At 33.1% G+C, this 26,538-nt stretch overlaps 1 protein-coding gene across 2 annotated transcripts in view; it reads right to left on the bottom strand.

Annotated features, from left to right (window-relative positions):
* LOC134708031 (protein C-mannosyl-transferase DPY19L1-like) overlaps positions 1–26,538 on the bottom strand; it is a 311,728-nt gene that overhangs the window by 116,513 nt on the left and 168,677 nt on the right. For both annotated transcript variants that reach the window (XM_063568274.1, XM_063568275.1), the window contains one exon: positions 22,056–22,117. In XM_063568274.1, the coding sequence (XP_063424344.1) occupies positions 22,056–22,117 (62 nt within the window). The remainder of the gene's footprint in view (positions 1–22,055; positions 22,118–26,538) is intronic.

Below are 26,538 nucleotides of genomic sequence, written 5' to 3'. Positions count from 1 at the left end.
TTTGTCCACCAGACAGCAACGAAACAACAGCGAAGAAACACAATTACTTACTAGTGTAAAATAAGCCGTCGATAACATCCGGTGCTGATATTCACGAGTACAGCAATGTTCGTATAGATAAATAATTAAAGGCAAATGTGGAATCCTTGAATTTTGTGTTCGTAAAAAAGGCGAAGAAGTATTCACATACATGGCAGTGTTAACAAAATCTATAAGTATTTTTGTTTGTCACATTTCAGTATATGGATAATGGGACTTCCAAACTGTTCACTTTGAAGATAGTAAATTCAGCAACTGTAGTTTCAGTTTGTTCGTTTTTTTACGGGCTCGAACATTTGCCAAACTGAATTAAATCATTACAGCTGATTTCTTATACCTGTAAAGTAAAACTTTGGTTGGTTTGCTTGCTTTGTTTGTATAGTTGTTTATACAAGCTTTGAAAATAAGATTGCCATCTTTAAACAGTATATATCTTGTTTAAATATACTTTTTCACTCTTTTGGTCTTTTGGAAAATGTTGTTTGTGCTGTTTTTAGACCCTTCTACAACGAAATTTGTTTGACATGCACACGTATAAAAATTGCGGTTTTTATCCAACGCCGTCATAGGTTTGAACGTAGTTTTCAATTTAGACTCGTTTATATTTTTTTGTTTGGGCATGTATCATATTTTCCCTCCGGTTTATATGATCCGTTCATCCTATATATTGACTCTTAAAATTCAAGAGTTAATCTAAAAATGAGGGTACTTTCTCTAAAAATGAGGGTACTTTTTTGGCCTTCCAAATACCGTTTCGATCCCTAACATCACTGAAGAGACATTTATTGTCGAAATCCGGATATGGTGTACTAAAGAAATATTGACACCGAATGTTTGTGGCACAACATCCTGTCCACAAGTTAACAATTTTTTTTTCTTTCTGTGACGTATTAAATTTATATTAAGATCCATTTTGTTACAACTTGTGATCAATTTTATTTGGCAATCGCCAATGGCAGTCAGCAGGGTTAAAGAACATCAGTTGTTCGACCTGTTAGTCAAATGCGTTTTGTTTAAATATACTTTTTCACTCTTTTGGTCTTTTGGAAAATGTTGTTTGTGCTGTTTTTAGACCCTTCTACAACGAAATTTGTTTGACATGCACACGTATAAAAATTGCGGTTTTTATCCAACGCCGTCATAGGTTTGAACGTAGTTTTCAATTTAGACTCGTTTATATTTTTTTGTTTGGGCATGTATCATATTTTCCCTCCGGTTTATATGATCCGTTCATCCTATATATTGACTCTTAAAATTCAAGAGTTAATCTAAAAATGAGGGTACTTTTTTGGCCTTCCAAATACCGTTTCGATCCCTAACATCACTGAAGAGACATTTATTGTCGAAATCCGGATATGGTGTACTAAAGAAATATTGACACCGAATGTTTGTGGCACAACATCCTGTCCACAAGTTAACAAATTTTTTTTCTTTCTGTGACGTATTAAATTTATATTAAGATCCATTTTGTTACAACTTGTGATCAATTTTATTTGGCAATCGCCAATGGCAGTCAGCAGGGTTAAAGAACATCAGTTGTTCGACCTGTTAGTCAAATGCGTTTTGTTTAAATATACTTTTTCACTCTTTTGGTCTTTTGGAAAATGTTGTTTGTGCTGTTTTTAGACCCTTCTACAACGAAATTTGTTTGACATGCACACGTATAAAAATTGCGGTTTTTATCCAACGCCGTCATAGGTTTGAACGTAGTTTTCAATTTAGACTCGTTTATATTTTTTTGTTTGGGCATGTATCATATTTTCCCTCCGGTTTATATGATCCGTTCATCCTATATATTGACTCTTAAAATTCAAGAGTTAATCTAAAAATGAGGGTACTTTCTCTAAAAATGAGGGTACTTTTTTGGCCTTCCAAATACCGTTTCGATCCCTAACATCACTGAAGAGACATTTATTGTCGAAATCCGGATATGGTGTACTAAAGAAATATTGACACCGAATGTTTGTGGCACAACATCCTGTCCACAAGTTAACAATTTTTTTTTCTTTCTGTGACGTATTAAATTTATATTAAGATCCATTTTGTTACAACTTGTGATCAATTTTATTTGGCAATCGCCAATGGCAGTCAGCAGGGTTAAAGAACATCAGTTGTTCGACCTGTTAGTCAAATGCGTTTTGTTTAAATATACTTTTTCACTCTTTTGGTCTTTTGGAAAATGTTGTTTGTGCTGTTTTTAGACCCTTCTACAACGAAATTTGTTTGACATGCACACGTATAAAAATTGCGGTTTTTATCCAACGCCGTCATAGGTTTGAACGTAGTTTTCAATTTAGACTCGTTTATATATATATATATATATATATAGGCATAGTTTAACTTGTATATTTTATATTGTGTACAATATACAAACAAAGCAAGCAAGCTAACTAAAGTTTTGCTCTTCATGCATTAGGAAATAAGCTGTAATGATTTAATCCATATGTATGTGCGACAAGGTGGAAAATTTTATACTTTTTGTGAAAATTACCGCGTTGGATCTATAATATAAAAAGATGTGGTATGATTTCCAATGAGACAACTGTCCACAAGGGACCAAAATGACACAGAAATTAACATTTATAGACCACCGTATGGCCTTCAACAATGAGCAAAGCCAATACCGCATAGTCAGCTAAAAATGGCCCCGATATGACAATGTAAGACTTTCAAACGAGAAAACAAACGGCCATAATTATATAAAAAAAAAATGAACGAAAAACATATATGTAACACATAAACAAACGACAACCACTGAAATACAGGATCCTATACAATACATTTTTTTTATGGGATAGATTTCTTGTCCTTTTATATATTTGATTTGGCTGGTTAGTTTTTTTTCTGTTTTTTTTTGGATTGTTTTACACAAGTAATATTTTGGGTCATATATAGCTTACTTTTCAGCATTGAACCTAATTTGACTACTTACGTTCCTAAATTATGTCTTTGTTGGAAAGATGTCTCATTTGGCACTCATACCTCATCTTCTTATTTCTACATGCAAAGCACGTTTTAGAAAGAAAAAAAATAGGTAATATGGCACCCACTATGATCCAGAAACTTTTAATATTGGAGATATTTTACATATGTCAACAGGACAGCAGCCGAACGATGAAAAAACCTCTGATGTATATTTTGTGATAAAATAAGCAACAAACGGATATTATCGATGGATGAAACAAACAAAAAAATGTATTGAGCTATATACCGTACCCGCTCAGTGGCGGATCCAGGGGGCGGGGGTTCCGGGGGATGGACCCCCATTTTTGGGACGATCGGTGCATTTGGATGGGGACATGTAGTTGGAATCCCCTCTCCTTTTGTCCAGGGTAAGGATCCCCCTTTTTAAAATGGCAGGATCCGTCCCTGCCGCTTTCATAACACTTATTTTTAGCATACTGAATATTATAATGTTCTTATTATTAATTCAGGTCCTGATAAAGAAAAATAGACATTCAGTACAGAAAGAAGTGTTTCAATGAAAGTTTTCGTGTTTTTCTAGGCAGAAATGATTTTGGAATGACATTATACAGGTTTAAAAGAGCTCAAATGATTTTCTTACTGGACAGTGGTCACTTCATTGGATACTTCACTGTGTCATGTCGTGAAATTAGTGCAGGTTCAATTCATAACAATGCACAAAACCGGTTCAACTACTTTTGTAAGACGAAAAAGAAAGTCGAATCGTGAAGCCAATAAACAATATTTTTTTAATCTGAGCATGCAAATTGAAGATTACGTTATATATTTTACATTAAATATATTTGCAGAATAAAAACTTTGGTAATAAGAGTCCCAGACAATATATTAGTTGACTGTTTTCCCACTTATTCCACGTGATTTAAGTAGTAGTTTAGTCGTAGTAGCCCACAATGCATTGTAGTTCATTGAGTCGATTGGTCAGTTTTTCAAGGCCATATTGGCCTTGTGTTTTGGAAATTACTATGCAAATATATTCTGACGTCAGAAAATCTAGAGTTCTCGACCTGTTTAATACTAAACAGAAATCTTTATTTACTTGTGGCCACGATGTTATGCCACAAACATATATATATATATATATATATGTTCCGAATTGGAATAAAATTTACATTCATACTTACTTTCTTGTGAACTCTTAATCAGTTCATATAGATTCATGACTTTTTTGTGTAAAATTTATTTATCGTCTGTAAGTATTTCATGTTTATTTAGTGAATCTTGGCTGGGACTGACATATTTTAATATAATGATACATGCTATACCTACAAACAATAACATGATGACGTTTCTTAGTAACAACAGAACAGTTAAAATTGGAATGTCTACTGAACTGAGCGTAATGGGCTTAAAATATACTGTCGACCAACTGCTATTTGTAAAAGATATTCTGTCAATTAAAAACAGAAGTGCCTTTGCAAGATTTAGATGTGGGGTAGCTCCGCTAAAAATAGAAACTGGAAGGTATGAAAGAAAAGACGTCCACGAGATGACATGTGTTTTAGCTCTAATATTCAAGATGAACTTCATGTCTTTTTTAAATGCCCACAAAAAAATTATTGTCCACTATATATAGATTAAATGCAAACCATGATTATTAAGCTAAACATTTTAATGAACATTTTAACCTATAATTATCAGATAGCGAAAAATTTATATTTTTATTCAAAAACGACAATGTTGCTGTTATAGTTGCAAAAAACATCAACAGTATTTTATTGAAAAGAAGCAGCATTTTATTTCACTAGTTCTTAAAGAAAAGATGTTTTATATTCATTTAGTATAGATGGACACTGTAAAAATATTAAATGTAAATGAGTAAAAATGTGGTTATATTTATAAAGTGTGTCTTAAACGTCTCTCATAAATCTTTTTAAGATTGGTGCATACAATGCAAATGTTTTAATGTCTTATGTTTATTTCTGGGGATCTCATGTAATTGTTTTATGTTGTGAGACTATAATAAAATATTAAATCTAAAAATATTGAAACTATAAAAGTTAATTGAATCTATAACACTTGAGTCAGGAATTTAAAACCAACAGTGTCGGAATAAGATTTTTAAGCTGAGATATTTGTGTCCCTCAATGGGCATTTAATACCATTGACATACTACAACACCAATCGCAATATACTTGTACATATATTTTTGACATCTTATAATTATTAATGTTTAACTTGAGTCATTTCTTCAATTTTGAACTATGCTCGATTATAAATCTTCGTTTATGTGGCATATTCATATTCTACTAAAATAAAATACTGCGCTCAGGCTTCGCTGAGCGCAGCATGATACGACCGCAGAGGTCAAACATTAAACAGTTTGGGCACATTTGGAAACAATATTCAAGCTTGATACTGTCTGAATTTGGATTGTGATCAAATTTTTGACACATCATAGGTTTCTGACACAAAATAAATGTTGTCAAAGATCTCACAAATATATTGCGCAATACTTCGCAATTGAATTCGCAATTAGAAAAATTTGAGAAAAAGAATCTTTTAATTTCTGAAATCTGAAATGAGAAAAATTGTACCCCCCCCCCCCCGCACCTTATAAATAATTCCTAATTAATCCCCCCAATTTTTTTTCACCTCCCCCTTTCCCTTATTCCCTTATTAAAGCGACACGAATCTTTAACTCATTATGGTTAGCTCACATACCAAAAAATCAGCCCAATCTCTGAAAGCATAATTATAAAAGTGAAATTTTCAAAAATTTATCAAAATTCAAAGCCCGAAATTACAGCAAAAATTAGCAGAGCGAAACAAAACTTAAACTTGATCTGTAACTCCTCATGGTAAGCTCATATACCAAAAAATCAGCCCAATATCTGAAAGAATAATTATAAAAGTGAAATTTTCAAAAATTTATCAAAATTCAAAGCCCGAAATTACAGCAAAAATTAGCAGAGCGAAACAAAACTTAAACTTGATCTGTAACTCCTCATGGTTAGCTCATATACCAAAAAATCAGCCCAATATCTCAAAGCATTTCGAACAAGAGGCTCTCAAGAGCCTGAATCGCTCACCTTAATTCTTTTGGTTAAATCTCTCATCAATGATTATTTTGGCTTTTCAATTTATTTAAATGTTTTTTGGATCGTCCTATTTTCTTCAAAAGCCCCAAAAAATAATCATTTTCTCCTATGTTCTTTTTTAGCCATAGGAGCTATGTTTCTTGACATACAAGGAAATAAAATATCAAATCTATACTAGATACTCTGAAACTTATTTAGCCTAAGTTTGGCTGAAATTGATACAGCAGTTTCAAAGGAGAAGATTTTTTAAAGTAAGTCAACATGATGAACAAATTGTGAAAAAAGTCTTTAAAGGGCAATAACTCCTAAAGGGGTCAATTGACAATTTTGGTCAAATTGACTTAATTGAAGATCTTACTTTGCTGAACATATTGCTGTTTACAGTTTATTTCTATCTATAATTATATTCAAGATAATAAACAAAAACAGCAAAATTTCCTTAAAATTATCAATTCAGGGGCAGCAACCCAACAACAGGTTGTCAGATTCATCTGAAAATTTCAGGGCAGATAGATCTTGACCTGATAAACAATATAACCCCATGTCAGATTTGCTCTAAATGCTTTGGTTTTTGAGTTATAAGCCAAAAACTGCATTTGACCCCTATGTTCTATTTTTAGCAATGGCGACCATGTTTGTTGATAGATCATAACTTCGGATACAATTTACAAACTAGATACCCTAAGAAACATTCAGTTAAAGTTTGGAAGTATTTGGCCCAGTAGTTTCAGAGGAGAAGATTTTTGTAAAAGATTACTAAGATTTACGAAAAACAGTTAAAAATTGACTATAAAGGGCAATAACTCCTAAAGGGGTCAACTGACCATTTCCGTCATGTTGACTTTTTTGTAAATCTTACTTTGCTGAACATTATTCCTGTTTACAGTTTATCTCTATCTATGATAATATTCAAGATAATAACCAAAAACAGCAAAATTTCCTTAAAATTACCAATTCAGGGGCAGCAACCCAACAACGGGTTGTCTGATTCATCTGAAAATTTCAGGGCAGATAGATTTTGACCTGATAAACAATATTACCCCCATGTCATATTTGCTCTAAATGCTTTGGTTTTTGAGTTATAAGCCAAAAACTGCATTTGACCCCTATGTTCTATTTTTAGCAATGGCGACCATGTTTGTTGATAGATCAAAACTTCGGATACAATTTATAAATTAGATTCCCTAAGGAACATTCAGTTAAAGTTTGAAAGTATTTGGCACAGTAGTTTCAGAGGAGAAGATTCTTGAAATAGTTTACGACGACAGAGGACGACAACAGACGACCACAGACGACGGACGACGACGGACGCCAAGTGATGGCATAAGCTCACTTGTCCCTTCGGGACAGGTGAGCTTAAAAAGGTCTGTTTAACTATGATTTTCTAAAAATTATCAAAGACCAAAGCCTGAAATTACAGCAATAATAAGCAGAGCGAAACAAAACTTAAACTTGATCTATACTCATATTCCAAAAATCAGCCAAATGTCTGAAAGCATTTAGAAAAAAAAGTCCGTATAACTGTAATTTTCAACAATTTTCAAAGTTGTAAACCCTTAATTTAGGCAAAAATTAGCCGAGTGGAACAAAACTTTATCTTGATCTGTAACTCATCTTGGTTAACTGACATACTAAAAATTAGCCCAATATCTTAAGGCGTTTAGAAAAAAACTCTGTATAATGTTTGTTGATAATTGAATTACGGATGACGGACAAGGGTAAAACTATATGGCACTGACAATTTCGTTGCGGGGCCATTATAATTTCATTTCAAATTTCTTATGGAGTTTTTAACAATAACTACTCATTTAAATACATCATAAAATATCAAAATATAAAAAGACATACAGTCATGGTTAAAATTAATATTAATGAATAGTATTAAACTTATCAATATTTTTTTACAGCTAATCATCACAAGACGATCATCATTTCTTAATACATTTTTTCAAACATTGTAAGGGAGGTAAATATATGTAGTATGGATGCATTGGTATAGTTTCAGAGAGATTCATACACTTAACAAAAGTTATTGACTGTATACTACAACACGTTATAGTCCATAAACTAGAACCAGATGCTCCGCAGGGCTCAGCTTTATACGACCGTAGAATTAGAACCCTGAACATTGGGCAAGTATGGACACAACATTCAAGCTTGTTACAGCTCTGAATTTGAATTGTGATTAAATATTTGACAAAACACAGGATTCTGACACATAATGAATGTGGTCTAAGAACTTAAACTTAAAAATTTTAAATTTTAAATTGGACATTACAATTACAATTAAATACTTATAGCATGTATACAGAGTCTTCCGAATAAGATTATTTGCTATCGGAATTCGAATTCATGTTGGATGTAAGGTGTCATTTTTATTTAAAATATAAAGCTTTTAAGAAGTTAGCTGACACCGCCGCCGCTGCCGTAGCCACCGGATCACTATACCTACGTCGATCTTTCTGCAACAAAAGTTGCAGGCTCGACAAGAATGCTGTTTTGGCCCCTTTTGGGCCCTTACTTCTTAACTGTTGACACCATGGACTCAAAACGAATCCAAACCTTTAACTTGTGGTATTAAACATTGTGGTACAATTTCTGAGCAATTGAAATACTTATACACTAGTTATTATCCTGAAAGTAGAAAAAGCTTGTTTTGTTTCATCCCAAAATTCAATCTCGACCTTTCTTTTGTGGTATTGAACCATCTTACTAAATTTCAAAGAGATCCATTAACGTTAACCAAAGTTATTGTCCGGAAACCAATATGTCTTTTCGGATGACGCAAAGGACGTTGACATACCATTATACGATCCCGAAATAATATTTGTGGTTGTATAAAAATGCTTGTTTTGGGCCCCTTTTTTGGCCCTTAATTCTCAAACTGTTAGCCCCACAACCACTATAATGAATCTCAACTTTCTTTTTGTGGTATTTAACATTGTGGTACAATTTCAGAGCAATTGAAATACTAATACACAAGTTATTATCCTGAAACTAGAAAATTGCTTGTTTTTGGCCCCTTTGGTCCCTAATTCCTAAACAGTTTATAGGACCATCATCTCCAAAATCAATCCCGGCCTTCCTTTTGTGGTACGGAACCTTTTTGGCCTTCCTTTTGTGGTACGGAACCTTTTTGGCCTTCCTTTTGTGGTACGGAACCTTTTTAAAAAAGAATCAATATGAATCCATTCAATTAAACTAAAGTTATTGTCCGGAAACCAATGTGACCTCAGACGATGGCGACGATGACGATGCAGACAACATCATACCATTATACGATCCATTTTTTTTGGGGGGGTCGTATGAAAATTCAATCATTTAAGTTTGGATAAATACCATAACATTTATGGATATCATATGTGTCAGTTTCTGATGGTCACATGCATGAACGTCAGAGTATTCCATTCAAAAATACAATAAACACGGTTGTAGGGTAAATGTGGATTGTGGATTAAGATGTTAGATTTCCAACTTGAATTAATAAACTGGGGCGAATTTAACACGAATAGGTTTTCTCTTTACCAGTGTTTTTATTCTCTGTTCTTTATTTTCATTTAAACTAAACTAAATACGTTTTGTGGCTAATTAAATTAAAATAAACATTATATGTATTTGAAAGCATTTTGTAATTAAACAAGTATAAGGTACAAGTCTTGTATTACAACTCCAGTTTCCGGTGCATGTCAAAACAAAATAGTGCATTTTTTTCTGAATTTTTTCTGAACTAATTTTTTTCTGTTTGATTATAGGTTTATGCTAAATTGAAACATATATATAGACTTTAAAAAAATCTTGCATTGGGGATATCAATCCAGGGAAGTGGAAGGATATCATGTTTACTGGAAGTGGTGCGGCCTAGTAAATAAAGGGCTACGCTTTAGCGCATGATACGCCCGTTGCTCTTTTAAGGTATCAGGTCCGTTCGCGCCCAATATACTTTCGCACCCTACACGTTCGCACCTCGCATGTTCGCACCCAAGGTCCGTTCGCACTCTACACGTTCGCGCCCATTTTAATACAAATTCCAGTTGAATAATTGGAAAATCGTGATTGTTGTTTTTAAATGCTTTGATGTAAATACTGAATGTATTTATAGCTTGGTATGAGTAAATGATTGAATATTTTAAAGGAAAAACACAAAAGAAAATTGTTTTTAACAGCTTGGTCCCTTTGATCTGAAACAATGACATAATAAAATATGCAATACACTATTAATATATAAACCAAAACATGATAAAATTTATTCAACGCACAAAAACAAACGTAGTCAGAATCTCACTTCATTTTGAAACAATTAAGTCAATGAAACAAAGTTATAGGCAATACACTAAACAAAACATGAATCATTAAGTGTTATTCAATACAAAATAAAACGTTGACAGAATCCCACTTTAATTAGAAAGGAATATTATTTTTTTAACAATACACTCAAAAACATGATTAAGATTTATTCAACACATAAAAAATGCTGTCTCGCTTTATTTTGAGACAATGGAATCAATAATTATTATACTTTTAAGAATACCTACTTGCCAAAACTTGATATCAAAGTTATTAAAAACCAATTAAAATTTGGCGCGAACATGTAGGGTGCGAACGGACTTTAGGTGCGAACATGTGGGGTGCGAAAGTGAAAGGGGGCGAACATGAGAGGGTGCGAACGTGAATGGGCGCGAACGGACCCGGATTCCTCTTTTAACTTGTCTTTTAATGAATTTATATGATCAACTAGAAATAGTGTGAGCCCTGTCAAATAACCCCCCCCCCCCCAAATAATAAATAAAAATGCACAAAACAATTGGCACTATTAAGGCTACCTCAAATTTAACTAAGTTTGTTGTCTTAATTTTTCATCCATACATTCTATCTTGTTCACAACACACTTTCTGAGTACCAAGTACCTTTTATATTTATAAAATGGAAAGGGAGCTTATTTGAGTTATTGTCTGAAGTGTGGACGACGGACGGACAGGCGGACGGACAACGGTATACCATAATACATCCCGACGAAAGACGACGGGCGTATAAAAAATGGCAAAAAAATGAGGAAGAAGGTGATGAAAGTAAAGATTTCATTGATGATGAAGATGAAGATTACACTGATGATGGAGATGAGGATTTCATTGATGATGAGGATGAGGATTTCATTGATGATGAGGAGGCCTCTTCTGAGAATGAAAATGAGGATTTTTCTGATGATGAGGACAGTGATTACAGTGAAGAAGACACTGATGATTAAACTTAGTTCAGCTTTTCAATATTTAGCATAAAAAAACAAATATCATTAACATTGGCATATAACATAGAAGTCTTCAATGCAATATAAGGAAAGTGATATAATGATTATGGGTTTTAGTAATTCTATGGCTGATTTCCAAATTTTATAGTAGTTTGAAAGAAGGTAATTTTCTTGGGGTATATTGATTGAACCTTTTTATTGTTTAGAATATTCACAAGATGATCATATTGATAAATGTTTAGGCGACTTGATTTCCTTATTTTTGATATAAAATGACACCCTTTAACATTTAAGGAATATTTAGTCACATGGTCGGATTTTTATGTTGTCACTTGTTCACTTATTATGTGCTATTGTAGACTAGTTATGTTTTATAACATTTTTTTATTGCGCTCAACCCTTCCACCGAAACCTAACCCTATAAAAAAGCTGCGATGCTAAGGTATCATTTGTGATTTCAATTGCAACCAATTTTAACAAGAGTAAAACATCCTATATGCAAAAACAGTATTCGATTTTTATCCATAGCTTAGATAGTAAAAATGTTATTATAAAATGATATATGCCTCAGGGAACAGTTAGTATCTCAGGGACTGCTAATGTGCTTTCATCCTTGCAACCATTCAATAATAGACTAGTACAAACGTATGCATGGAACCTATTTTTTAAAAGAAATTTAATGTTTTAAATTGCACTAAAGATTTTACAAATTTTATGTTTTAATCAGATGTTATTAAGTATCATTTGTTACATCAATAGATATAAACAATTCACCAAAGTTTCATGGACATTGGTGAAAGCCTTTTTGAGTTATTGTCCGAAGTGTTGAAAATCCCCCCTTTTTTATGAATAAAGCCCCATAAATCCAAAACTTAAAATCTGAAATTAAAAAAAAAAGAAAGGGAGCTTACGTCAATAGATATGAACAATTCACCAAAGTTCCGTGGACATTGGTGAAAGCCTTTTTGAGTTATTGTCCGAAGTGTGGACGACGGACGGACAGACAACGGTATACCATAATACGTCCCGTCCCGGGCGTATAAAAAAGCAAACAGAAAGAAGAAAAAAAATGTTTTGACTTTAGGATTGCGTAACTTTTTATTCTTCATGGCAAGACCCCCTTTTTTTTACATTTAAATCACAATTTCGCATTAGCACATACATGATATGAACATGAAATTTTTTTTCTATGTAGCATGTTTATTTTTTTTATTTTCAAAGATCAGCTGTTTTGCATGTAAGCCTACGGAGCAGTCAATTACAAGACTGCAACTTGCATAGGGTAATTTTTTCATATGTTCACTGCAATGAAGTAGCTCATGTGTACTTCTGTGTGCCCAGAATGATAAAACTTCATGATAACTTTTTAAGAAAAAAATCATGGGGTATCAAGTTACACTGAAAAAAACGGAAATCATGTAATAATTATGCATTTTTATACTAGACACCATTCAAAAGTATAAATAGATATAAAGCACAACAGTTTGAGGCAAATTCAGATTTTGATGGTATTACATACATGGTTTTCAATTAAAAAGAACTTAGAAAGATTTTTTTCTCAATGAAATCTTCTTCTTATGATGAAAATTCTAGTTGCAGTTTTATTTAAAATTAGAGCAAAGTTGAAGAGACAGCTACATACAAAAGTAATGTTGTTCTTTAGAGTTATTATTTTCATGGCTCAATTGTTGACATTTAGGTAGAATATGTATAAAATGAACTTTTGGTGAAAAGATTTTCACAAAATGTTCATTTTTCATGAGTCTATACTTCTTTTCCTGTCTGCGGCACTGCATGGTTAATTGAAATTTCCATATTTGGGTTAAAAATTAGTTTAAAAAGTAGAATTTTTCTAAGACTATCCATCATGACAAGGATCTTTGTGATTAGGTGTGACAAGTAATCAATATTCTTACCAAAAACACTAACTTGAGTATTCATTTTGTTTTTTCTTGAAAACTATTTCAAATTGTTTATGCATTGGTGGGTCAAGTACAGTCTAAAAACCATAATATAGTAGGCATGTATAAAGACCAGTATAGTCAAAAAAGAGAAAGGTATGGTATTTCTAGTGTCCAGATAGTTGTATTGTAGCAAATTCTTCAATATGAAAAAGTTTTGGGTAGTTTTTCAATTTTGACTTAAACAAGAGGCCATTGAAACTAGAGGCTCTAAAGAGCCTGTGTCGCTCACCTTGGTCTATGTGAATAGTATACAAGTGACGCAGATGGATTCGTCACAAAATTGTGTTTTGATGATGGTGATGTGTTTGTACATCTTACTTTACTGAACATTCTTGCTGCTTACAATTATCTCTATCTATAATGAACTTGGCCCAGTAGTTTCAGTGGAAAATTGTTAAAAATTGACTGTTAAGGACAATAACTCCTAAAGGGGTCAACTGACCATTTCGGTCATGCTGACTTATTTGTAAATCATACTTTGTTGAACATAATTGCTGCTTACAGTTTATCTCTATCTATAATAATATTAAAGATAATAACCAAAAACAGCAAAATTTCCTTAAAATTACTAATTCAGGGGCAGCAACCCAACAACAGGTTATCCGATTCATCTGAAAATATCAGGGCAGATAGATCTTCACCTGTTCAACAATTCTACCCATGTCAGATTTGCTCTAAATGCTTTGTTTTTTGAGTTTTAAGCCAAAAACTGCAATTAACCCCTATGTTCTATTTTTAGCCATGGCGGCCATCTTGGATGGTTGGCCGGCTCACCGGACACATTTTTTTAACTAGATAACCCAATGATGATTGTGGCCAAGTTTGGTTTAATTTGGCCCAGTAGTTTCAGAGGAGAAGATTTTTGTAAAAGTTAACGACGACGGACGACGACAGACGACGGACAACGACGGAAAGTGATGAGAAAAGCTCACTTGGCCTTTTAGGCCAGGTGAGCTAAAAAGGGGGAGGGGTTAACTATAAAATGTGGTTCAATTAAACAGGAGGAAAAAAATAAAAATAATAGATAAGAATACTCTTCTAGCTCCACAGTATCCAAATAATAGGAAAACATTCATAAAGATAAACTAGAATGAGATTAACAGATCATTACGTAGACATGACTGATTTCCAAATTTTGCCTGTTTTCAGAAAGGGATACTGCTTTAATAATGGGGTTATTTTTTATTAATACAGCCATAGTTCTTATAATGGCATTTTGTATGTTCAAATATGGCTACTTAATGAAACTAAGTAAATGGTTTATTTTTTTAAGACATGTCATTATTGTTTTAGGTACCAGTCTTGTATTACAACTCCAGTTTCCGGGGCATGTCAAAACATGGAAGAAACAAAATAGTGAATTTTTTTCTGAACCCAATTTTTTCTGTTTGATTATAGGTTTATGCTGAATAGAAACATATATATAGACTTTAAAAAAAATCTTGCATCTTTTGGGGATATCAATCCAGGAAAGTGGAAGGATATCATGTTTACTGGAAGTGGTTCGGCCTAGTACAAATAGCAAACAGAAAGTAGAAAAAAAAATGTTTTGACTTCAGGATTGCATAACTTTTTATTCTTCATGGCAAGACCCCTTTTTTTCCCGTTTAAATCACAATTTCACATTAGTACATACATGATAGGAACATGATTTTTTTTTCTATGTAGCATTTTTAACAAGACTGCAACCATAAGATCAGGTAAATATATCACGTATTCCTTCAGAATGATTTTAAATTGAGGAACGTAAACACAAATTTACGGGTTTACTTTTCATTGTGTACATGATTGCATATCCAGAACATCGTTTTTAATGTATGTCTAAAAGATTAATATCCAAACATATAAAATTTACAATAGTACTTTGTTAACTTTATGTTTCAGAAATTTACAAGTTTTACAAGTTTAATTTCAGCTTTGACTCCCTTTGGTAATGTCATATACAGTAAAAGACGAAAATCTAAACGTGTATGTCCTTATTAAAAAAAAGATGATGTGGTATGATAGCCAATATTCATAATTATATCATAATTATTGTTCTCCCCCTAATGATGAATCTATATACATGTAATTTATAATAGATGCCACTGGACGTTAAACAATCAATTATTAATTCATTCATATTATCCCTTTAGTTTTGTGATAATTTGCATATCAAATACATGAAACAACTGCAGATTTGCACTTAAGTTAGAAGGCCAAAAGTATTGCACATATAAAAAAATTGAAAACAACACGTTTAAAAATTTCTTGCGTCCGAAGCGCTTTTCTGGATTTACCTTCATCAGGAATGCTCAAAGCCAAACATTTGAAATCCGAAGATGAATAAGCACCGAAAATCGTTGAAGAGCTATATGTCAAAAATACCTAAAATAAATAGCCAAATTCATTTAAAGCCAACACTCATTCACATCCCTACGTTTTGATCTCCTCACAAAACAAAACTTTATAAATGTCGTGCATCGGTAACGGTTTTTTCTAAATTTACTTGTGTTAGGAACGCTCAATGCTAAATATTTGAAAGCCAAAGAATGTATAAAATAGATAGTGTAGAGCTATAAGAATAATGAAGGTCTTATACATTCACAACATTCTTTGTATATATGTGTTTGTCCAAAGAACGTAGTTCAGTGGTTTTCGTAAAATCAATTCTGTTATATATTTGTTGTTTGCTTTTTTTTTTTTTTTTTTGGGGGGGGGGGGGGGGGGGGGAGATTGCTTTGTTATAAAGAATGCCGTTAAGTTTGCTCAATTATTAAGGTCTTTCCTTTCTTAGTGGAAAGACCTTACTGTATTTCGTTTGTTTATTATTATTATTAAGGTCTTTCCTTTCTTAATGGAAAGACCTTACTGTATTTCGTTTGTTTCTTATTATCCTTTTTCTTCTGCCGTTTTTCAAAGTCAATCGTCGAGAAAAGTACGCAAGATATCAAAATGATCTTTGGTACCAAGTATCGGGTTAATAAAAGCTATCTTGTAATAGGGGCACCGAAGTGTACTATTTACCTTATAGGAGTTATCTCCCCAATTACAAAAAAAAACTGTTATCGCTACTCCTCATAAACTATAAGACTTAGCGGCAAACGTTTTTTTTTTAAATGTTCCTTGCCAAAAGTTACAGCTTCAAATAGTTTAACCGAAGCAATCCAGTGACTTATTATAGGAGTTATTTCCCCTTGAATATCTAAATTTTCAATATGCACATAAATCTCATGAACCGTAAGTTGTAAAGACTGCGGGTCATCAGATTTGAGTTCATTGGACCATAACTTGAAAATATAGGTCATGGTCAAAGGGCAAGGTCATATTTTAGATTTTCATATATCTTTGATTTCCCTATATATAATTCTTGAACGGTTATAGATACAGAAAATTTAAGCAGTGAAACATGCTTGGTACTTCAAGGGGCAACTTTTTTACGTTATGACTATATTGATTTTACTATCATGTAAGGGACATAACCCCCATTGAGGGTTTTTAAAAAGCCATTTTTAGGCAAAACTCTTAAACAAAAGGTCCTTGACCCATAGGGTCTTTTGCAATGACATTGTGGAGCACTGACCTTGAAAAAGTTCACAAGTTCAAAGGTCAAGGTCATCAAATTATGTGGTTTTGGCACTATTTAAACAGTTTTTTGTGTGCTTAAATTCCAACCAACCAACCAACCAATCAACCAATCAATCAATCAATGCACGTTTCCGTTTCATGTGTTTAATACGGGATCCCAAATGTTTTTTTTCGCTTGTTTTAATTGAGCCTATCCAACGTGTTTAACTAGCCAACGTGTTTAACCAACATGTTTAAACAAAATGTTTAACCAGCCAACCAATCAATCAATCAATCAATCAATTAATGTTTCCGTTTCATGTGTTTCATACGGGATCCAATTTTTTTTTTCGCTTGTTTTAATTGAGCCTATCCATCGTGTTTAACCAACCAACGTGTTTAACCAACGTATTTAACCAACATGTTTAACCAAGGTTTTTAACAAACATGTTTAACCAGCCGACCAATCAATCAATCAATGGATGTTTCCGTTTCATGTGTTTCATACGGGATCCAATTTCTTTTTTTTCTCGCTTGTTTTAATTGAGCCTATCCAACATGTTTAACCAAGGTGTTTAACCAACGTGTTTAACCAACCAACCAACCAACCAATCAATCAATCAATTAATGTATGTTTCCGTGTCATGTGCTTAATACGGGATACAAGGTCTCTTGAGGTTTTTTTCTCGCTTATTTTAAGTGACCCTATCAAACATGTTTAATCAACCAACCAACCAACCAACCAATCAATCAACCAACTAATCAATCAATCAATAAATATGTATGACTGTTTATTTATGACAGTATATTGAAGGAACAAACTCTCAATGAAAATTTGCAGTCAGCAGGGCATACATGTACTAAAGGTTCATTAAAAAATTTGGTGCAGATATCTCTCATTCAAGACTTTTCCTAGAGAAAAGAAATGGCAATGGCGTAAAAATTGCTTGCTAGGTCCGTAAATCTCAGTAAAAACCTACAATAAAATGTCCGCTCCGAGATTGAAATACTAATCTGTGTTACAAACAGGTGCTGAAAAATGTACATTATCAAAAAATAATCATTAAATGTGTTTTAAAGTTACACCGGATCGATGAAATCCAAAACATGCACTGCCCGTGAACTGTGATCAAAATGTCAATTTCCTACAATAACAAAAGAAATTACATTGTGTGCATTCCGTCTCTATACATGTTGTCTGTTCAACGTCCCGACCTAAAAAGAAATTGAAATACTAAGTTTTTATTAATATAAACCCGCGTCACGTAATGTCTCCTCAATCTGGCGCGCGCTGTACCTTAAATAAAAGAAAAAATTTCCAAACTAAACATGAAACTTCTCCGGTAACATAATAATATAGACCCCATACCAAAACAAACAACCTCCCCTTCCCATTCAATTAATTTCAAAGGGGGAAAGACCATTTACAATTGCTTTTTAAAAGCAATTGATTTATATTTATTATTATTTTTCTTCCGCCGTTTTCAAAGTCAATCGTCAAGAAAAGTACGCAAGATATCAAAATAATCTTTAATCATAATCTTTCAGTCAGTTTAATTGAAGTCTGGAGCTGGCATGTCAGTTAACTGCTAGTAGTCTGTTGTTATTTATGTATTATTGTCATTTTGTTTATTTTCTTTGTTTACATCTTCTGACATTAGACTCGGACTTCTCTTGAACTGAATTTTAATGTGCGTATTGTTTTGCGTTTATTTTTCTACATTGGTTAGAGGTATAGGGGGAGGGTTGAGATCTCACAAACATGTTTAACCCCGCCGCATTTTTGCGCCTGTCCCAAGTCAGGAGCCTCTGGCCTTTGTTAGTCTTGTTTTATTTTTATATTAGTTTCTTGTGTACAATTTGGAAATTAGTATGGCGTTCATTATCACTGAACTAGTATATATTTGTTTAGGGGCCAGCTGAAGGACGCCTCCGGGTGCGGGAATTTCTCGCTACATTGAAGACCTATTGGTGACCTTCTGCTGTTGTTTTTTATTTGGTCGGGTTGTTGTCTCTTTGGCACATTCCCCATTTCCATTCTCAATTTTATTATTTAGTACCAAGTATCGGGTTAATAAAAGCTATCTTGTATAAGGGGCACCGCAGTGTACTATTTACCTTATAGGAGTTATCTCCCAAATTACAAATAAACACTGTTATGGCTACAACTCATAAACTATAAGACCTAGCGGCAAATTTTTTTTTTAAAAATGTTCCTTGCCAAAAGTTACAGCTTCAAATAAATTTAACCGTAGCGATCCAGTGACTTATTATAGGAGTTATTTCCCCTTGAATATTTTAATTTTCGGTATGCATATAAATCTCATGAACAGTAAGTTGTAAAGACTGCGGGTCTTCAGATTTGAGTTCATTGGACCATAACTTGAAAATATAGGTCAAGGTCAAAGCTCAAGGTCATATTTTAGATTTTCATATGTTTTTCACTTTATTAATTGCCCAAGAAAAAAACCCAGACATTAGATTCCATACAAATTTTTCTACTTTGTTAAAAATCATTAAAATTAATCGATTAATGATTAAATGAAAAAATATAGAACATTGTTAAGTGTTTATAAAGAAGGAAAACATGTTTGTCGCGAGAAATATAGCCCCTCTCCCTATGAATGATTATTTATTTACCTAAGTGGGGGCTTAAATTTGAAGACCAATCGCGAGCCATAATCAACAGACAATAAACAGCAAACAGTTGATACAACATTTGATATGACTATGAAAGACGACAACGGACACAAAATGATTGCACTGAATAGTTTCAACTACAACATGATTCTATTTGAATATTGGAGTTGAAGCTGTGGCAAATCCTGGGGTTTTACCATATACAGGAACTTGTACACACACGCACTTAAGATTCAATTTATTTTCAGTTGAATAATTAAAATTTAATTTGAGATCATTTTTTTCAAATCTCTTTATATTAGACATGCGCTTTTAAAACCTTTGTGATATCTTTCACCGTTTGGTTTAAATTGGAATTAGCAATTGTATTTTCCCAAAGAGTTTCAGGTAAAACCCTGAGAATCTTACCGCCTAGAAATCTGAAGTGCCAGGATGTCGAACATATGTAGGAATTTACTTACATACCGTCTTTTGGTATGTATAGCGCGCATTGATGTATTGTGCGCACCCCCTTTCTGGTCTGAGAAACTTGAGAAAAAAAGTTTCTTGTTCGTATAATACTCATTGACATTTTCGGAAAAATTACATCTCAGAAATCGGCAAACAGGAAGTTTATAGGTAAAAAGGATTTTTTTTTAATGCACACCAATGTCGGAAAATACCGTACAGAATACGTGATTGATATGAAATTGAAAGTATTCCAACAAATGAATAAGAATTTTATTAGTTTACGATAAATATTTTAATCCAAATTTAATAAATGGGTTGAGTATCAAGGACAAGATTAAATGACCAAATTATTGTTCTGATTCAAACAATAAAATAATAACGAATCAGTCTAATAATTATAATTAATGTCATTAGTGCTGTAATAAATTAATAAAGTCTCATTGTTTATACATACCATAAGACGGTACTTGAAATTGTATAAGGAATATGAACAGTATAAAATTGAGAATGGAAATGGGGAATGTGTGAAAGAGACAACAACCCGACCAAATAAAAAAAATAACAGCAGAAGGTTACCAACAGGTTTTCATGTTTACTGTACAAACAAAGAAACATATATCATTAATGTGGCTTATATTGTTTAATTCATTTTTACTGAGAGCAAAATGTGATTGATTGATTATTGGTTGCTTAAAAGATCAGTGGCAAAAATTTCATGCATATTCAGGACAAAAAGTTGTTTCAGAAGTATATTATGAATTATAAGATATTACGAATGTTAAAAGTTTCTCATTATTTGGTTAATGTTTTTTTTCTTAGCTATTTTTTTATTAATTTGTACAATCATATTCGTTTAACAAAATTATATCTTTTGCTCTAAATTAATATATACAATTCTGATAATGTAAGGAACATTGTAACTTAGGTAAAAAAAAAAGAGATTAATAATAATATGAATGTTTAATCAGTTTTTATGTAAATTGGCTACTGTTAGTCGGATCACTGATTTTCAGTAATATAGAGAAAACCAGCACATATTACAAATGTAAAGCAAGATATCCAAAATTTGTATACCCTTATATATTTTCATTATCATGCATTAATTTTAAATGCAATTCCCCCAAAATGGGTTTGAGAATTGTGTATTAAGTGCTTATCGTTTATTCGTCAATGAATCATTCACTGTGCGTGAATCATGCTTGTATCATTCATCATTTAGCATGCAAGTATCGTGTGTTTCATCATTAATCGTACATGTATTTTGCGTGCATCATTCATCTTTAATTTTTCGTTAATCCTCTGTGAAACGCTCATCATGCGTATATCGTGCATTCACTGTGCTGTATCGTGCGTGTGGTCAGTTGGAATTTTAGAAGGTCTGTAACTGTATGCTTTCTCTTCGAAGAAAGTTTAGATTTTGGTAATGTGTTTATAATGCTATGTTTATTAGTTTCATTTTCACCAACTGTATAAGAACAAGGGTCTTCCCAATGCCAGAATAAATAGCATCATAGTATACACAGTCAGATTGATTTTTAATAATATCAGGATTTTCCCAGCGTATCATTTTTATCCTTTTGATTTTATACCTTTGTCGTTGTAAATCTCTCATGTTTTCTTCTTCTATCTTTTCAGATATTGCATTAGCAGTGTTTTCCATACCATAGACAAATGGAGGATGAATATTTGAGGCCAAAACAGATTTTACAGTAACTTAATTGCTGTACTAATTGGAGTAAGACCAACAGGATAAACTGTCTGTAATATTCTATTCCTATTTAATTAAATTTCCGTGATCGTACATACTTTGAATGAGATTCCACAGAATGCTAATTTACTACTTCTTTAGGTTGTACTGTTAGTTATTTAATAGGATGATTGTGCTTCTTGAGGTGTTGATAAATGATATTTTAACATTTATTGGGTCTTTCTAAACGGTAAAGTGTTCTTATTAGTTTGTGGTATCTCATCATAACATGACATGTTGAGGACTGTACCTTGACCTATAATGGTTTACTTTTATAAATTGTGACTTGGATGGAGAGTTGTCTCATTGGAACTCAGACCACATCTTTCTATATCTATTGAACAAGTTAAAATAGTTATTGGTAAGATTAAAATTTAAAGTAATGATAATCTGTTATTACATACCTGTCTGCCTGCATATCATAGGAGGATGGACTCTTCCATGCTAAATATTCCTCTTTAAGTAACTAAAAATATAAATCAGTTAACATAATTGACTTGTCTTGTGTCAGATTTGCTTTCTTTCATTGTACCCTATTTAAAAAAATGCTTCATCGAACACAGCCTGATATGACCGCAAAGATCGAAGCCTCAACAGTTGAGGAAAGTTTAGACACAATATCTAAGCTTGACTCTGTCTGAATTTGGATTGTGATCAAGTTTTTGACATAATACAGATTTCTGACACAAAATAAATGTGGTCAAAGATCTTGAAATTTGAAATGGACATTTAATGTACCTAGTATGGTCTGATATCCAAAATCTAACAATATATTCATTTTAGACCTACATTTTGATATCATAAACTAATACATTGTTGACGCCGTGGTCGTCACCAACGCCGGAAACAGCATACCTATGTCTCGCTTTTTGACTCCGTCAAGCAAGACAAAAATTCCCTGATTGATATCAATATATAAAAAACCAACATTTTTCCATTTGTAAAGGGCATAATGTTACATACATTGTGTATGTATGTGCCTGTCCCAAGTCAGGAGCCTGTAATTCAATGGTTGTTGTTTGTTTAAGTGTTACATATTTGCTTTCGTTTATTTTTTTCTATAAATAAGGCCGTAAGTTTTCCCATTTGAAATATTTTACATTGTCATTTTGGGGCCTTTTATAGCTGACTATGCAGTATGGGCGTTACTCATTGTTGAAGGCCGTACAGTGACCTATAGTTGTTAATTCTGTGTCATTTTGGTCTCTTGTGGAGAGTTGTCTCATTGGCAATCATTTAAAAATGTCCTGTACCAAGTCAGGAAGATGGCCATTGTTATATTATTGTTCGTTTCTGTGTGTGTTACATTTTACCGTTGTGTCGTTTGTTTTCTCTTATTTTTTAGTGTAAATGCACATTGCGATAAGACGTGTCACAGTACTTGTTAATCCCAAGTTTATGTACTAGTGTTTGGTTTTGATGTTATGTTTGTTATTCTCGTGGGATTTTGTCTGATGCTTGGTCCGTTTCTATGTGTGTTATATTTCATTGTTGCGTCGTTGTTCTCCTCTTATATTTAATGCGTTTCCCTCGGTTTTAGTTTGTTACCCCGATTTTGTTTTTTGTCCATGGATTTATGAGTTTTGAACAGCGGTAAACTACTGTTGCCTTTATTTATACCAAATCTTTTTTTTTTTAATAACTCTAGAACAGTAAAAGTGACTGCAACAAATTTCAAAGTTGATCTGTATATTGTGATAATAAGCATTGTGTATGAGTTTCAAAACATTTGGTTGAGGCAAACTTAAATTAGAAAATGGAAATGAGATATTAAGCAATTTTTCCATTTGTAAAGGGGCATAACTCTTAACAGAAAAAGTGTTGCCATCAAAATTCAAACTTGATATAAGTTTCATAACATTTGGTTAATTCAAACTAAAGTTAGAGAACGAAAACCAACTTTAGGATGTACGGACAAGGGCAAAACTTAATGCCCCCCTGCAATACGGCGAGGGCATACAAATAATGAAAGCATTGTTTTTACCTGTACAAGACCAAAACAGTCAACGGTATGGTTCACCTTTCTTTCACTTTAAATGTTGACATTCTTTTCATGTTAATGGCTGAACATGACATACCTAACAAATCTCTAGCTAAGTGGTTAAATTTAAGGTGACATGAATACAGATTCAATGAGGAATTATTCACTTGCGAGTCAATAGCTCATCAGTGATAGTGATGTTTCTTAACTTATTTTGACATAAAAGAAATAAACTAAAATTGAGAAAGGAAATGGTGAATATGTCAAAGCGACAACCACCCGACCATAGAGCAAACAACAGCCGAAGGCAACCAATGGGTCTTCAATGTAGCGAGAATTCCCGCACCCGTAGGTGTCCTGGCTGCTAAAAGTGAATTAAATTCCTTATTTCATTTTCGTTAATGATTGAAAAAAATAAATGGGAATGTGTCCATGGCACACAGATGATGATCCCGTTTGCATATCATATAAAGTTATCAAGGGACAAAACTGAAGAATGCAATAATGGACTAAGGGAGATAACTTCAATTTAAAAAAAATCTTTTAACTGTTACATCATTGATATTTTTAGAAAATGATCAAGTCATGTAATTTTCATGACAATTATAACATTATTTTGTGACTTTGATATCTGAACATATATTTCATTGAAAATGAACAGAAAATACCCGGTATATATATATATATATATATATGAAAATATTCAAGGTCAATGAACCATGACTGAGTTACATGGCTAAACAATCTCCATGTAAATGAGATGTGCAAAAGCTTATACAACTGCATACCAAATACCATCATGATAATTGACTTATCATAAGTTGTTCCCAAATCTAAATACAAACATTAACTAGTAAACTATAGGAAGTTTCAAAGTCAATAAGAGGGCTATATATAATTTCCATGGAAATGATAATTGTAAATGCCAATAAATTTGCATACCAGATATCATTGACTTAACATTAGCAGTTCATCTTAAACTGATCTAATCACAAACTAAAACATGTAAACTAAGAGAAGTTTCAAAGTCATTAGACTGCGACTGAGGGGTGAGGCCGAATATTCCCCATGGAAATGAGATGTGCCAATGCTTATACAACTGAATACCAATTTATATTGGCCTACAACTAATGGTTCCACTTGGATTGACCTAATCACAAACTAATACATGAAAATTTTCAAAGTCAATAGACCATGACCAAACAAGTTAAACTGTGAGCTACTGCTCACTGATGATACCCCCGCCGCAAGTGGATAATATTAATAGTGTAAAAACATGCAAGTGTTCGGTAAACAGGAAGTTGTCGAGTGACGAATCTGAAAACGCATAACACGGTATAGCTGACTTATATAAATCCTGAAACCAAATTTCACAAATCCTTGTATTGTAGTTCCTGAGAAAAATGTGACAAAAATTTTCAACTTGGCTATCATGTGTAAAATCATACAAGTGTTCGGTAAACAGAAAGTCGATGAATGATGAATCTGAAAACGCATCACACGGTATGGCTGACATATTATAAATGTTGATACCAAGTTACAGAAAGGGTGGATGTGAGAAAAATGTGACGAAAGTTTCATGGGACGGACTGACTGACGGACGGACTGACGGACAGACAGAGAATAAAACAGTATACCCCCCTTTTTTTTTTAAAGCGGGAATATAATTATGTACTACCACTGGGTCGATGCCTCTGCTGGTGGACTATTAGTCCCTGAGGGTATCACCAGCCCAGTAGCCAGTACTTCGGTACTGGCATGCAAATACGGATTTTTTGTGTTATTAAAATTTGCTGTTACAAAATGATAGAAATTATTATTATAAATTAAGGAATGTATCTCCCTCGTGCAAAGCTCTGATTTCTTTCACAGATTTGGCTATACTTTTTGGACCTTTTGGATTATAGCTCTTTGTCTTTTATATAAGATTTGGATTTCAAATAATTTGGCCACGAGCATCACTGAAGAGACATGTATTGTCGAAATGCGCATCTGGTGCAAGAAAATTAGTACCGTTAATTTTATTTACTACCACTGGGTCGATGCCTCTGCTGGTGGTCTACTAGTCCCCGAAGGTATCACCAGCCCAGTAGCCAGTACTTCGGTACTGGCATGAAAATACGGATTTTTTGTGTTATTAAAATTTGCTGTTACAAAATGATAGAAATTATTATAAATTAAGGAATGTATCTCCCTCGTGCAAAGCTCTGATTTCTTTCGCGGATTTGGCTATACTTTTTGGACCTTTTGCATTATAGCTCTTCATCTTTTATATAAGCTTTCGATTTCAAATATTTTGGCCACGAGCATCTGATTTTTTGTGTTATTAAAATTTGCTTTTACAAAATGATAGAAATTATTATAAATTAAGGAATGTATCTCCCTCGTGCAAAGCTCTGATTTCTTTCACGGATTTGGCTATACTTTTTGGACCTTTTTGATTATAGCTCTTCATCTTTTATATAAGCTTTGGATTTCAAATAGTTTGGCCACGAGCACCACTGAAGAGACATGTATTGTCGAAATGCGCATATGGTGCAAGAAAATTAGTACCGTTAATTTTATTTACTACCACTGGGTCGATGCCTCTGCTGGTGGACTATTAGTCCCCGAGGGTATCACCAGCCACGTAGCCAGTACTTCGGTACTGGCATGAAAATACGGATTTTTTGTGTTATTAAAATTTGCTGTTACAAAATGATAGAAATTATTATAAATTAAGGAATGTATCTCCCTCGTGCAAAGCTCTGATTTCTTTCACGGATTTGGCTATACTTTTTGGACCTTTTGGATTATAGCTCTTCATCTTTTATATAAGCTTTGGATTTGAAATATTTTGGCCAAGAGCATCACTGAACAGACATGTATTGTCGAAATGCGCATCTGGTGCATGACAATTAGTACCG

Source organism: Mytilus trossulus, chromosome 2 (genome assembly GCF_036588685.1).
Source record: "Mytilus trossulus isolate FHL-02 chromosome 2, PNRI_Mtr1.1.1.hap1, whole genome shotgun sequence".
NCBI classification, from domain to species: Eukaryota; Metazoa; Mollusca; class Bivalvia; order Mytilida; family Mytilidae; genus Mytilus; species Mytilus trossulus.
Note: the sequence above shows the minus strand (reverse complement) of the source record. Positions and strands in the feature narration are given on the sequence as shown.